The following is a 12,661-nucleotide window of genomic DNA, read 5'->3' as shown; positions in this document are numbered from 1 at the left end:
CTTCTTATGAAACAAACCAGAAAAATGCTGTCAATTATTACTTGTGGGCAGGCCTTCACAAAGATCTACATAGGTTGGATTCAGTATTTCCCCATCCCCCCTGGGATAGCCCCCCCGGGAAAAGACTGTACCAATCATGATGCTCCTATCGTTTTACCAGTTTTGTTGTCATCCTACAAATTTCTAGCCTAACAGGAAGACGAATAACCAGGGGTTGTGGTTTAGCCCCAGCCGAAGGCAGCGCTTCCCTCCCAGACCCTTTTGGCTTCTCCTGAAGTGAGGCGCCGCCTCAGGGCAGCACCGATGGAGCTAGAGCTTTTTTTGAGGGGGACGGAGGAAGGACACAAGCGTCTCCCCTCGTGTCTAGGCGCCCAGGACAATCAGACAGCCCTGCTGCCGCCACCCTCCCGCCGTAGTGGCCAAGCAGGGCGGTGACCCCAGGCCACCGCCATCTCCCGCCCGCGGGCGGCGGCCATGAGCAGCTCCCGCCCCACCTCACCCCGCACATGCGCCCTGCGCGGCGCAGCGCTGCCTACAGCTCCCGAGTTGCTTTGCAAAGCGGGGGTGGTTTTTTCTTTCTTTTTTTTTTTTTTTTTTTCTTTCCCCTCCTCTCGGAGGGGGAAAGATGGGTGGGGAAAGCGAGAGCTCACGAAAGCGAGGCGAGGAGGAATCCCACAATACCAGGCGGGTTGCGAGCCCGGCGCTGCCGCTGTCTCTTTAATGCAAGAGGAAGCGATGCGGAGGGGTGGAAAATGGCAGAGTTGCAGATGTTGTTAGAGGAGGAAATCCCTTCTGGCAAGCGGGCTCTGCTTGAGAGCTATCAGAACCTCACTCGAGTCGCCGACTACTGCGAAAACAACTACATCCAGGTGAGGGGCGGCAGGGCAGCTCACCGGGGCCGACGGGGAGGCTCAGCTGGGCTGGGCTCGGCTCTCTGGTGCGGGCGGTGGGGCCGGAGCCGCCTAAGGAGGAACGCGGCGCCCGGCTGCGCCCACCGCGGCTCTCCGCCCCGCAGCCGTTCCCCCGGGTTTGCCTTTTCTTTCAACTTTTCTAGCCGAAGGACCGGGCTTCCCTCCCCCGCCCCGGAGGGGAAGGGAGGGGGTTATTATGTCAGTCCGGCTGGGAGGGTGTGTCTCCTCTTTTTTTCTTTTTTTTTCTGTATTTATTTATTATGAGTCATATCCCGGAGACCTCCATGGGCTGGGGTGGGGATTAGTGGGGCGTGAGGGCCGGTGAGCCGTGTGGCCGGCTCAGACCCGGTACCTCAGGTTTCCCCCTCGCTTCCCGGCGGCGCGGCTCCCTCCGGGGGCAGCCGGCGGGCCCCGGGGCGGCGGTTGGTGACGGTTGCTGAGGTGGGCAGCGCCGCGTCGTTCCGCTCCGCGCGCCCCCCGCACCTCACGTGGAGCGCGGGTGCCGGCCGGTCCCTCCGCCGCGCTCCGCCAGAGCCGCGCCGGCAGCGCGGGGCCGCCATCCGCAGCGGCGCGGCGGGCGTCTGGGGAGCGGAAGGGGCCCCGCACACGCGTGACATCACGTAATTCAGTCATCGGGAGGGGTATCCGCGGTGGGAACCGTGCGCTGGGTCCTGCTCGGCGTGCGGCTCTCGGCGAGGCCGAGGGAACCGCGTTCTTGGCGCGGCGCGCTGAGGGTCCGCATCGCCGCAATGAGCGGTTGGTGGGGGCAGGAAGCTGCCCGTGTACGGGCACTGGTGTGCGAGCCTGAGGTGGTGTTTCAAAATGGCAATCCGTGCCTCTCGCAGGCTTCGCAATTCGAACACCCTACAACAATCATTTCAGACAGGGGCTCCGATGCAGGAAGAGGCTCCATTGGTTGTAGCGTGTCTCCACCAGTCGGTGTGGATTTTTTTTTCCCCCTCTAGATTGGCCTTGCTTGATGTCTATTTTCGTGAAGCTACGTTAAGCACAATTTACTATTGTTATTTTTTTCAGGCTTTGCAGCACACAACTCTCTTAAGTCTGTATATGTAGTCATACTGATGTGGATGCAGAACCATCCAGAGATGCTCAAACTCAACTTTTTTTTTTAGTAAAAAAAAATTGAAGGGGAAAAGCAAATAAACTCCACCTTACTTACTAGATAGCTTATAAAGTAAACTTGTTGAATCCAATACTAGACTACCTGTGATGAGTATTAATACAGGTTATTAAATTCTCTGTCATCCATCGCTGTTGGTAAGTTGTCTTACCCTTTTTACTAATGGAACAGCAAGCTTCAAAACACAACTTTAATAATATGAAGTGAAATATTTTTTTAAATGAGCTACTTGGATTAGAACTGCTTTAACAAGCCATATTTTTAAGATATTTTTTTTTTGTGGAATATGAGGTGGTATGAGTTAATGTCTATTTACTCTTCCGAGTTGTTTGCTCCACCCAAAGAAAGCTGCTGATATAAATGCTTCTAAGAGGCGAGGTTCATTTGGTTTTACTCATGGGAAATATGACAAATACATGAGCATGGTAATTGCAGCACAAGTTTTGACCTGTCTCCTACTCCTGACTTTTTCCCTATGTCAGAAAGTTACAGAGAATCTTCAGTTACATCATTTTCTTCAGAGTCCTAAAACTTGTCTATTCTTTCTTCAAGCAAATAAATCAAAAAACCCAACACTTGAGCTAGGTCCTATCCAGTCATTTGGGGTGGTTTTTATAATTTTTTTTTGGTTTGGTAGCTCATTGTCACCTCGAGTATCAAGGTCAGCTGGATGTGGGATTGGTACAGTCTGTTTTATCTGTGTACAGCTGCATTTACCCCTTCTGAAAGGAAGCTGGAGTTCTAAAATTCCTAATGAGGACATGCACCGTAGCTTTGAAAAATTTATACCTCACTTGTATCGTACACACATTGTTCATTTACTCTGTAAAAATGGCAAATATATTGATGAAGTTACATACATTTTTTTAAATGTGTGGTGGAGGTGGGTTTTTTAATCAGCACTTTATACAAAGCCATCTGCTCTCCAGTTGGACTACTGAACAGATTATGCTTCCAGTGCCTGTGGTGGGGCCACTGCAGGATTAGGCAACATGACACAGGGCACTGGGTTATGAGATCTGGGAGTGTGTGCGTGTGTTGTGGGACGGCAAGGGAGGAAAGGAGAGGAAGAGGCTTAACCAACACATAATACAAAGTGTTTATATTTAATGTAATTGAGCATTTTATAAAACAGCAGGCCGAAACACAGAACCTGGCCATGAAGTGAGTGTTAAAATAGTTCAGAAGTGGCTGTGCATTATGATTTATCCTGTAGCACAGAACTGATTCAATCTGGCCTCTTTGAGTTTGGATAGCTTTGAATTTGGCGAGTGTTCTCTCTTTCTGTGGGAAAGGCTATGTGTTCCTTAGTAGGAAAACTTACTGTGTGCTGTCACCTGCTCTATGTTGTGGCACTGAGATGGAACAAGTTTGACTGTTCTGAGTGCTGGTGCTAACAATTTGTAGTCATTGTAATAGCACTCAGATACTTATGCAGTACTCTTGATGTTCTCAGTCTTACGTTTTATATTCTTTGCTCACTTAAGCAGGAGAGTAATTTTCCACCCCCAATATTGCTGTATTCAAACTATATCTGTATTTTTGGATCTGAAAACATAAGAATCTTGTTTTGTCTCTTTCACTTAATCTGGGAATAATTCTGGTAAAATTTAAGTTGTGCTGATTTTTTTAAGAGAATTTGTCTTCAATGTCTTCAGGGATTCCTCAAAAAAAACCCCAAAAAACAAAGAGGGAAGAAGGGGTGAAAAAACTCACCTGGGTAGAACTTGGCTCCCTGTGGTGAATGTAACTCTGTTGGCAGTAAGCATCCTTTTACTGAAGCATTTAGGAAAGATGACAGCATTTGTGAGTCTTAAGTTGAAAATTGCTGTTCTTGGACAAGTGGGAAGCAGTTTCTTGGTAAGGCAAATTGTGAATAAATCAGAATGCCAGGCAGTAACACAGTTTGCCCTCCAGACTGTGTGTATTCTGGTTATCTAGAAGGTTTATCTGATAGGAAGGCAAAAGAATTTGGGAGAAGCAGAGCAAATAAGTTTTGTATGGTGGCTGTCTTGGGGGGGGGATGGGGGGGATGGGAGAGAGAGGGAGACAGAATAAAGGGAAAGAAAACTAAATGTAGAAGTAGTGATTGAAGGAAGTTGTGATGTTATTGATGGGGATTTTGGCTTTGACTAGAAGGAAAAAGGCGTTATAAGTACATTACTGTATTTAATCTGTGACAGGATTTAAAATCTGTTATGTTTTTGGTTGGAAGCTTCAGTGACAAGCAGGTAGAAGATTAGATTCCTATTTTCTTTTAGATCAGAGACTTAAACTCTGAACAGGTTTTGAACCTTGAATCTTTAACTGGAAGCGTTTTTTTTGTCTCCTGAAGTACGTTTTCTTAAATATAGAGAAATTACATTTTTCTTAATATTTTATAAATGCTTTTTCTGGCACTCTTCAGAATACTGGTATGACTCCGCTCTCTGATGATGAAGACGTTTACTTGTGAATTGGCATACTTTTATAATAATGTACAATGAGATTAAGCGAGGGGAGGAGTGGTGAAACTGTCTTATAATAGAAACAAATGAAACTTTTTCATAGATGCCATAAAAATGTAAGTTCCAGTACCTAATGCCTTCCACAAATCCTTTTGCCTGCAAATAAAATCTAGGATAAGGCTCTTTCAGTGTGTGTGCAACCATGAAAGGTTATCTGAAAATCTGTAGCATAAAAATGAAGATACTAGTGAGGAATTTCATCAAGATTCTAAATAGTATGAACTTTACAAGTACTAATACAGAAATGACATACGGAGTTAAAGCACTTACAGTTCTAATCATGATTATTCAGCTGAAAATATTAACTTCCAGAGAGACTCCCCAGTCAGTTTCTGAGGTGAATTGAATTATTTTCAGTTTTTAATGAACTTATTTACAATAACTAGCTTACGAAACATTAGAATGACAGAGGAAACCAGTGTCTCCAGTGTTACTGTGCCGATGACTTCCTTTTTAACAACTTCAGTTGACTGATGTAGCACAGACACCTCTATGTGCTATCAAACGCTGCTTACAACTTTCCCCTACTGACTAAATCAGATGTTTCTTATGGTCTTGTTTATGCATTGCCAGATGCATAGTTTTCATCGGTCTCTTTGCTTCTAGACCACTTTGGAAGATCCATTTGTAACTTTTTTGTTTTAAGCTTAAATATGATTTTAATATGACTGTGAGAACTTCTAAAGGAATAGCTTGGAATATGTACTATTTGTGTAAATTCTGATCTTGATGGTCTCTAGTGGGTAGGTTTAGCAGCTTTAGAAAATAAACTAAGTGAAAGACCTTTTAAGGAAGTAAGTGCTGTGTTGCCTAAACGTGTGTTTTTTGGTTGTCATGTTATTTTGTTCTGTAGCTTCCAGCTGGTATGTGGAAACTGAACAGTGAGTTAACAAGCTATTCTGGGTAAAATAGACAAAAGCAGGGACAGATTTCAGTTTGACTGCTATTACAAAAAAATTAAAGTCTCTTTCCAGTTCGTAGAAAAAGAAATATGTGGGGTCGAGCAGAAGTGTTGCATGCAATAAGTTTCACAAATCCTTATACTGTCTTCCAGTACGTGTATAGGAATCCTTTATGTTGGATCGGTTGGATGTTCTGCACTTCCTATACAGTAGATAGAAACACGAGAAAATTTATTTCCTTTCCAATACATACTTTTTCCTTAGATGTTGGTAACTGATCTGACACTTGGTTTCGTTGCCTAGTGTATGGAAAGTAGCTTGGCTTAGCTCAGTACAAAGAAGTTCACTCAGAATGTCTAATTCAGGAAATGACCTGCTTTAAAAGGATAAACTTCTTAAATTGTCACTAATACAAATCTTTTACGTGCTAGGAGAACTTACATGCTTTTATGTTCATAGGCTAATTAGTTTCTATCGAGAGTAAATACAGTGATTTTTTTTTTTTCTGGTTTCATTGCTGAATTTGGAACACTTTACACAAAAAAAAGGCAAATTAGGCTAGTTCACTGTTTGTAACACTGAAATATAATTCAAAATTGGAGAGCTTGAGAGCAACAAGATAAAATATGGATGTACCATCCGCTATCCTTTGTAGGTTTAAATCATATTCTTTAAGACAAGGTGTTAGCTTATACTTTTAAACATTGTTTTTTTTTTAAGGTAGTTTAAGCAAATGTTTGCTGTCAGTATAAAAGGCACGGGCCGTTCTGTGTGGGGGTTTTGTTTTGTTTTTTAAATAAGAATAATTTGGGTACAGGTTGGTGAGCTAGGCTTGTTGCTCTTCTGTGCCTTGTGTGTGGATCTTCTGTGCCAGTGCATTGTCTGTGTTTTGGAAAATACAACTGTATATTTAGCTTGAAAGCAGCAATAAGACAATAGTGCAACTTCACTGAATCAGCAAGTGATAACCCTGCATATAAAGGAAATGGATCCTAGTGTCACATGTCTGGTTTGTGTTCAAAGGAGGTAGATGATATGAGACCATCTTTTCCAAATTTCAAATGTTTCCATTAATTTTTGGTACATTTGGTTTAGGAAGCCAGCAAGATGTCAGCTGCTCTTCCTGCTCCATTTTTCATTAGTGGCATGGCATTCTGCAGATGATTGTGTCGGCACTGTGCCTTCTTAATCAGGCGGAGTAAAGTGGATTGGGATAAGCTTTTACAGGTGTGTACTGCCTCTTCCACAAAGGAAGTACTGTCTACTCCCTTCAGTTTGCACATATGTTGGAAGGAAGAAGCTTGCAGGATTTCTGTTAGTGTATGTTAAGTGTGATCCTTGCTCTCTGTGCTGCTGTCATTGTGCCCAGCCCTGTGGAATTGTTGGAAGGAGGAAAGAAGACCTGAGTAAGAGGGGCAACTGTCTAATACTTGCCTCCCTCCAGATCTCTGGGAGTTTGTTGCAGGAAGTAGCTCCTATGGTAAAGAGAAAATAGATGGGCCTTGAGGAGGGCCCATAAAGTGGATCACATTGTAATGAAGGTAAGAGTACAGGAGCAGGCTGTATGAGTAGGAAGTATTGCACCTCTGAGGGCAAAGTTCCTGTTGGTATCTGTGCTATTGATCTAAGTTCAACAACTAAAAACCCCAAACTCTGAAAGAAAAAACTGTGCAACTTCCCAATATCTTTGTTTAGTATTTTGAACTGTCTTTATTTTACAGAAGCATAAATGGAGGCATAGAATTTATAACTGACTCGTGGAAGGTCATATAGGGACGTGTTGTCAGATTTGGGAACAGAACCTGATTGTTTGGACTTCTAGTGCTGTACACAAGAGTTTCCCTCCCACCCCTTTCCAAATTGCCTCTGTTCTACTACAGCACAACAAAAAGCGCGTATTTGCAGAAACGCAGAGACAGTGTCCACAGAGACAATGAATCCCTTGGGAAAAAGATGCACCTGACACCATCATTGAACTCATTAGCAGCAATTACTTTTTAAGAGTTTTACATATGTCCTCTCATAAGAACCTTGAAATTCTAAATTTTGGCTTTGCAAACTTCTGGAGTTACATAATGCTCACAGCATTGTCTGTCTGCGTGTTGGTGGGTCTCTCTGTCTTGGCAGAGGCAGTAGAAGATACCGCTTTCTTTCTCGTTAGTGAAAGCAGTCTGTGTTTGACAGTTCTGGTAACTGAAATCTTATTTATCCACAGAACAACAGGGTGGCAGCTGTGTGGACGAAGTGTCAGTTCTGTGTAGCAAGACATCCTTGAGGGATAAGAGGGTATCTTGCTCTCTCTGTGCCTGTGTTCAGTCCTTGATTAATAACTTGGGAGTCGAAAAGAGCATGGTGTGGCTTTTATTTGTTGTTACTTGGTAGGAAGTGACTTGTGGGCCCTCAGTTACTCAGTGTCTAGGCTTGTTCATAATTACCCAAGCGTTCTTGCTTTCTTTAGTATTTGTGTTACCCAGAGTGGTGTTCCTCTGATGCTATTCCTTTCACCACCACCCCTCACGCTCTGCACCCTGCATCTGCCTGTCTCCTGTCTTGTCTCCTCCCCCACCCCTCAAAAAAATAAAAAAAATCTGAGCCCTGGTGACAGTGGTGATTGGGCTTGGTCACAGGGATCCTCCCTTCCCTCCACCCCCAAGTAAAGGGAAGTAACTGCTGAATTTGTAATAGTAGATAAGGTGCCTCAATGTGGTTCCTCCCTTTTCCTGACCTTGCTGGCAAAGCAGCTGCTGTAGAGAGAGACTTGATGTCTCCTGTGGGTTGTGGAAATAACCCTTTGCAGCTCAAAACTTGCACAGAGTCCTTGGGGGCCAAGACCAGAGTGCTGTGGAGAATAGGTCATGGTGTGCTCCTGAACAGAGCTCTGAGCAAGATGGCACCTGCAGGTGCCTTTCCTCCTTCACCTCCAGCCTGTCAGCGTGCCCTTCTGACTGCGCTGGAGGGGCTCAGTCAAGTGTTTCGTCGGCTTAGGGCCAGATAGTGAAATAAAAGATAGAGTACTTCTAACAGGTAGGTTCTTTGAGGAATTCATTTATTGTACAGCAGATGAAAGCAGGACTCTAAACTCCTCCTCTTGGTATTAGAGGGAATGCCTGTTATTCCTTGGGTTAATTAATGAGCGTAGTTGCCACCTTTGTTTGAAACTATGCAAATAGTGTTACTTGTTACTACGCAAGCTCTTAATGCTGTTAACAGGAGCCACGTATGCCTTGCAGAGTGTATATTTGTTACTGTGATGCCAATAGTGTAGAAGGAAGGACGATGACAACATATGTGGGGACCCTGCAAGAGAATTTCAGCTTGGAGCCAAACAGTGCAGCATTTTCAGATACAGCTTGTAAAATTCAACAACCTGTATTAACATGAGATGAAATTGGTAGCTAAGCTGACAAAACAAATTAGTTTTACTCTGAAAAAGATTGACTGCTTGTATGGGGAGTTTATTTTTTAATAATATTCTTGTCTAAGATTCCAGATCAAATATGTTTAGCTAGTGAGTGCTGGGTTTGGCAAACTGAAAAAGGCTCTGAAATTAAAAACTTACCTCGGTTTGGGTCTTTCCTATGATAAAGTCTCTTCATAACAGCCACAGATGATGTGTGCTGTACTGTATCTTCTGCCGTGGTGGAATATTCTAGAAGAGCAATAAAGGTTGTCTCTTCTGCAATGAATTACAGCTTTCTTGTATTTCTTATGTTAAGGTATAGCAGTTATATTTGTGATAGTGTCTTCCCTCCCTCCTCCTTCTTCCCTCCCTCTCCAAAGAGCCCAAAATAATCAACTCTGTACTTTTTCTACAGCAGAAATTAAAGAGCAAACACGCTGCTCTGCTCTGATACTGTAGTGATGAGCAGTTAAAGAACTCATGGGGAAGAGACTCCACATTGCTTTCCTAATTTTATTGTAACCTCAAAGACAAATAGGAGTAAAATGCTGTACTGTTCCTACTTTTGTTAAAAAAGCAGGAAGGCCTCTTGGAACTCAGGCAGAGGAGACTTACTAAAACAAATGCTGGTTTGACATCCTTAGAGTTGAACGTAATGTTCTTACTGGGTGGTCTTAAGGTTATAAATAGTTCCAAGAAAAAAAATTGCTTGTTTACTACTTGAAGCATAACAATCCTTTGATATTCTTGGAAAAATATTGAAGTGTAAACTCTTCTGCCTACTTTCACACCAGTGTTTCACAAGATAATGTTTTTTGTAAGATCTACTTTCAGTCAAGCGTGGTTTATTTTGTTGGCTTTTTTTTCTCAGCTAATCTTTCACCAGATGCATATTTTCACTTTCATCCTCTGATCTTCTTGTTGTACTTTGGGGTCAGCAAATCCACCAACCAGTATTTGTCCTGCAGCAATCATTGTCAGTTGAGCATCTTATTTGACAGGTGTGCCACAAATTAGTACTTGAGCTGTGGTCTCCATGCAATAATTCTGTGTTTTCTGGAGTCTAAGGTAAGAAATTGTCTGTATAAAACAAATAGACAAGAGAAGAACAAGGTGTCTAGGCAGTTGCATCAGACTACTTCAGTAGCATCTAAGCTGCAGAATGCCATGCCACGGCTTGTCTTTTCCCGTTCGTACACCTGATAATGTTAGTCACTATTACATCACTAAACATTACTAGTGACAACATTTCTCTCTTTCCAGGTGTTTCTCCTAGCCTGCTATCTCAATGTGAATTTGCTGATTTCTCTCTCATTGTTGAAGTTCCTGTCTGCTTGCTGCAGGCCATTTCCTAGACCCGTTGTCTCACTCTTCTCCCACTGCCAAATACTGTGGACTTTCTCTTCTGTTGCCATTGACGCAAGAGTGCTCTCATCACAGCATCTGCCTCTGAACCAGACTTGCATGCTTGCTCTCTACCTTACTGCCTTTCAGTCTCATTTCAGATCTCATCTGAAAATGTCTTCTCCCTTGCCTATTTCTTTTAATTAATCTCTTTCTATTATTTAACTGCATATTTTTACTGCCTTGCAACTTAAATTATGTATCCATTTTCCATGATACCTTTCAGACAAACAGCTTCTACTAGCATGAGTTTGAATAATTTGAAATCTGCAGCTACTGGAGGCATTTATATACGCTTCTTTTTTTAGATTATCTTTATTGACACAGCTAGAGAGACACAGTATGTAATGGGATTGACGTGATTCTGTCTAATTGTAAAATTCTTGAGGCCTCTTAGATATATGTGACCAGGCCTTTCCTTTATAAGATATCTGTCTTGTTCAGGAAGCTGGTCCTTTTGTTACTCTGAGACCAAGGAGTGGAAAGGGCTTAATAAAACATCTCTGCTTGAAGGGCTTTGGACCTCTTATCAGTGAGGGAAAGGTGGATGTGTTGGGGGAATGGTGTTCTGTTAACATACATTAGTAGGTGTGTATTCACAAAGCAGAGCTGGACCTGATCCTGAAGGGTTTTTATCAAATCTGATTATAGCCTCCAGGATTCCCACTGTGAGGCCTTGTGGCAGGTGGCTTGGATGATGCTTCAGTCCAGTCCAGAGAGCACTGGACTAACAAATAGAGATATGATGGATCAATGCACTTATGTTGGCAAGATCCTTGGAGACCTGGCTGGGGATTGTTCGGCTTTTGATTTGCTGGCTGACTTGCAGGATTTCCAAATCTCTGGGAGGAGCTATTGTTTCTGTGATGCAAACTCCTGGCTTTAGCTGTGTTAGATAAAATGTGTGTCTGGTTTGGAAGTGCTTGGCTCTACAAGGGCTCTCTTCAAATACTGTGGGTGTGTTTCCTGCTGCAGTGTACCGTATGTTCTCCCAGCACTGAAATGATCTGGTTGCCGCAGTGGTCCTAAGACTTGTCTGGGAGCATTGCAAGTACATGTTGTCTTAAATAGCAACAGATTTTGTATCTAAATTCTAAGGTGTCTTTAGCTTTGAATGTTAAAGTGTTGTTGCTGTAGATGTAATTGAAGCTTGGGGTCCTACAATGCTGCTTACTTTGTAAGAAGTCTTGTATCACTTTGAGTAGTGACTGTAATTTCTAGATATGTATTTCATTCCTCTTTAGCAGTCTGTCCTTTAAACCCATGGAGAAGGATAACAGTCAATGGAAGGCTTTCTAGCACACATTCCCTCTTTGGAAACCTACTATCCATGAACAAGAACTGTAAAACCAGCTCCTGTCAGTACTCTGCAGTGAATATTTACCATTCAGAGACTGAGGGAGGTATCTGTTGTAATTATGAGAGAGGCTAGTTTACTGGGGACAGGAGCCAAGTATGCAGGGATGTGGTACCTGTGGGTGGCTGCTCCTCTGCTGAGGGGACAAAAGTTGCTGGTTTTGGTCCTGAATGTGGGACACGTGGGGGATTTGAGCATGTTCCTTGGAAAGGGCTTAAGAATTGATAAAAAATAATCTATGTTGAATAACTTTCTGCCTTGCTGACAGAAAATGGGAATGGTTTGAAGGCTGATTAAAAAGCAAGTTGAGGGTCTTGAGCAACTCTTAAGTTTCTGGTAGGAGTAAAAGCACAGGAGGAATGGGGGAGAGTGTGTAACCCTCCTTCGCAGCATGCCTCCCTTCAGCCACTCTCTCTTGCTGACTGTGATGTGGTAGAAGGACAACATTAAAAACAAATACTGTTACTATTTGCTTCCTACCTACAGCAGACAGCTAGAGAGGTAGCTTTACTTTTTTCCCAGATTGCTGTAAGGGGTTACTGCAGCAGCTCTGGGAGTGAGGGAGTATGAACTGAAGCAGGTACTTACTGGCTGTATAACGTCCCATGAGGCCTGTGGGAATGAACGTGGGGAATACTGTGAGTCATGCTTGTCAGTCTCATAAAGCAGGAGTCTTTTTAAAATTGGCCTTGGAGGGGAAGAGGTGTTTAATGGAGCAGTTGTGAAGGTGTTATGCAAATAGAGACCATAAATAATGAGCAAAAGATAAAAAAAAGTTTCTTGCCTCCTCAGAAAATGACTAAATGCAGCCTAACCACTGTGTGAAAGTTAAGAAAAACCCATCATTAAGTATAATGGGTGCAAAAATGTGGCCATTCATGATAATAAGAAAATTCTCTTTGACTAGGGAAATGAATTTCTGTAGTTGAACAGAAAAGGTGGGGGGGGGGGTTTCCAATTTCCTTTAAAAAACCGACAAGGTGGGAAGCCAAAAAGCAGTTCCTCTCGTAAGAGCTGGTTAGGAGGGGAGGTGGTAAAA

At 43.1% G+C, this 12,661-nt stretch overlaps 1 protein-coding gene across 15 annotated transcripts in view; it reads left to right on the top strand.

Moving 5' to 3' along the window:
- Nucleotides 1–210: 210 nt before the first annotated feature.
- Nucleotides 211–12,661, top strand: part of ABI1 (abl interactor 1) — an 84,715-nt gene continuing 72,264 nt past the window's right edge. For 2 of the 15 annotated variants that reach the window (XM_054817275.1, XM_054817266.1), the window contains exon 1: nucleotides 540–869. In XM_054817275.1, coding sequence (XP_054673250.1) covers nucleotides 753–869 — 117 coding nt within the window. In that variant the 5' untranslated portion in view covers nucleotides 540–752. Of the gene's footprint in view, nucleotides 870–12,661 lie in introns of all 15 variants that reach the window. The other 13 variants (XM_054817276.1, XM_054817270.1, XM_054817263.1 and 10 more) reach the window with 13 other exon arrangements.

This window comes from Grus americana, chromosome 2 (genome assembly GCF_028858705.1).
Source record: "Grus americana isolate bGruAme1 chromosome 2, bGruAme1.mat, whole genome shotgun sequence".
NCBI lineage: Eukaryota > Metazoa > Chordata > Aves > Gruiformes > Gruidae > Grus > Grus americana.
The sequence above is the reverse complement of the archived record's forward strand: the minus strand, read 5'-3'. Positions and strand labels throughout refer to the sequence as shown.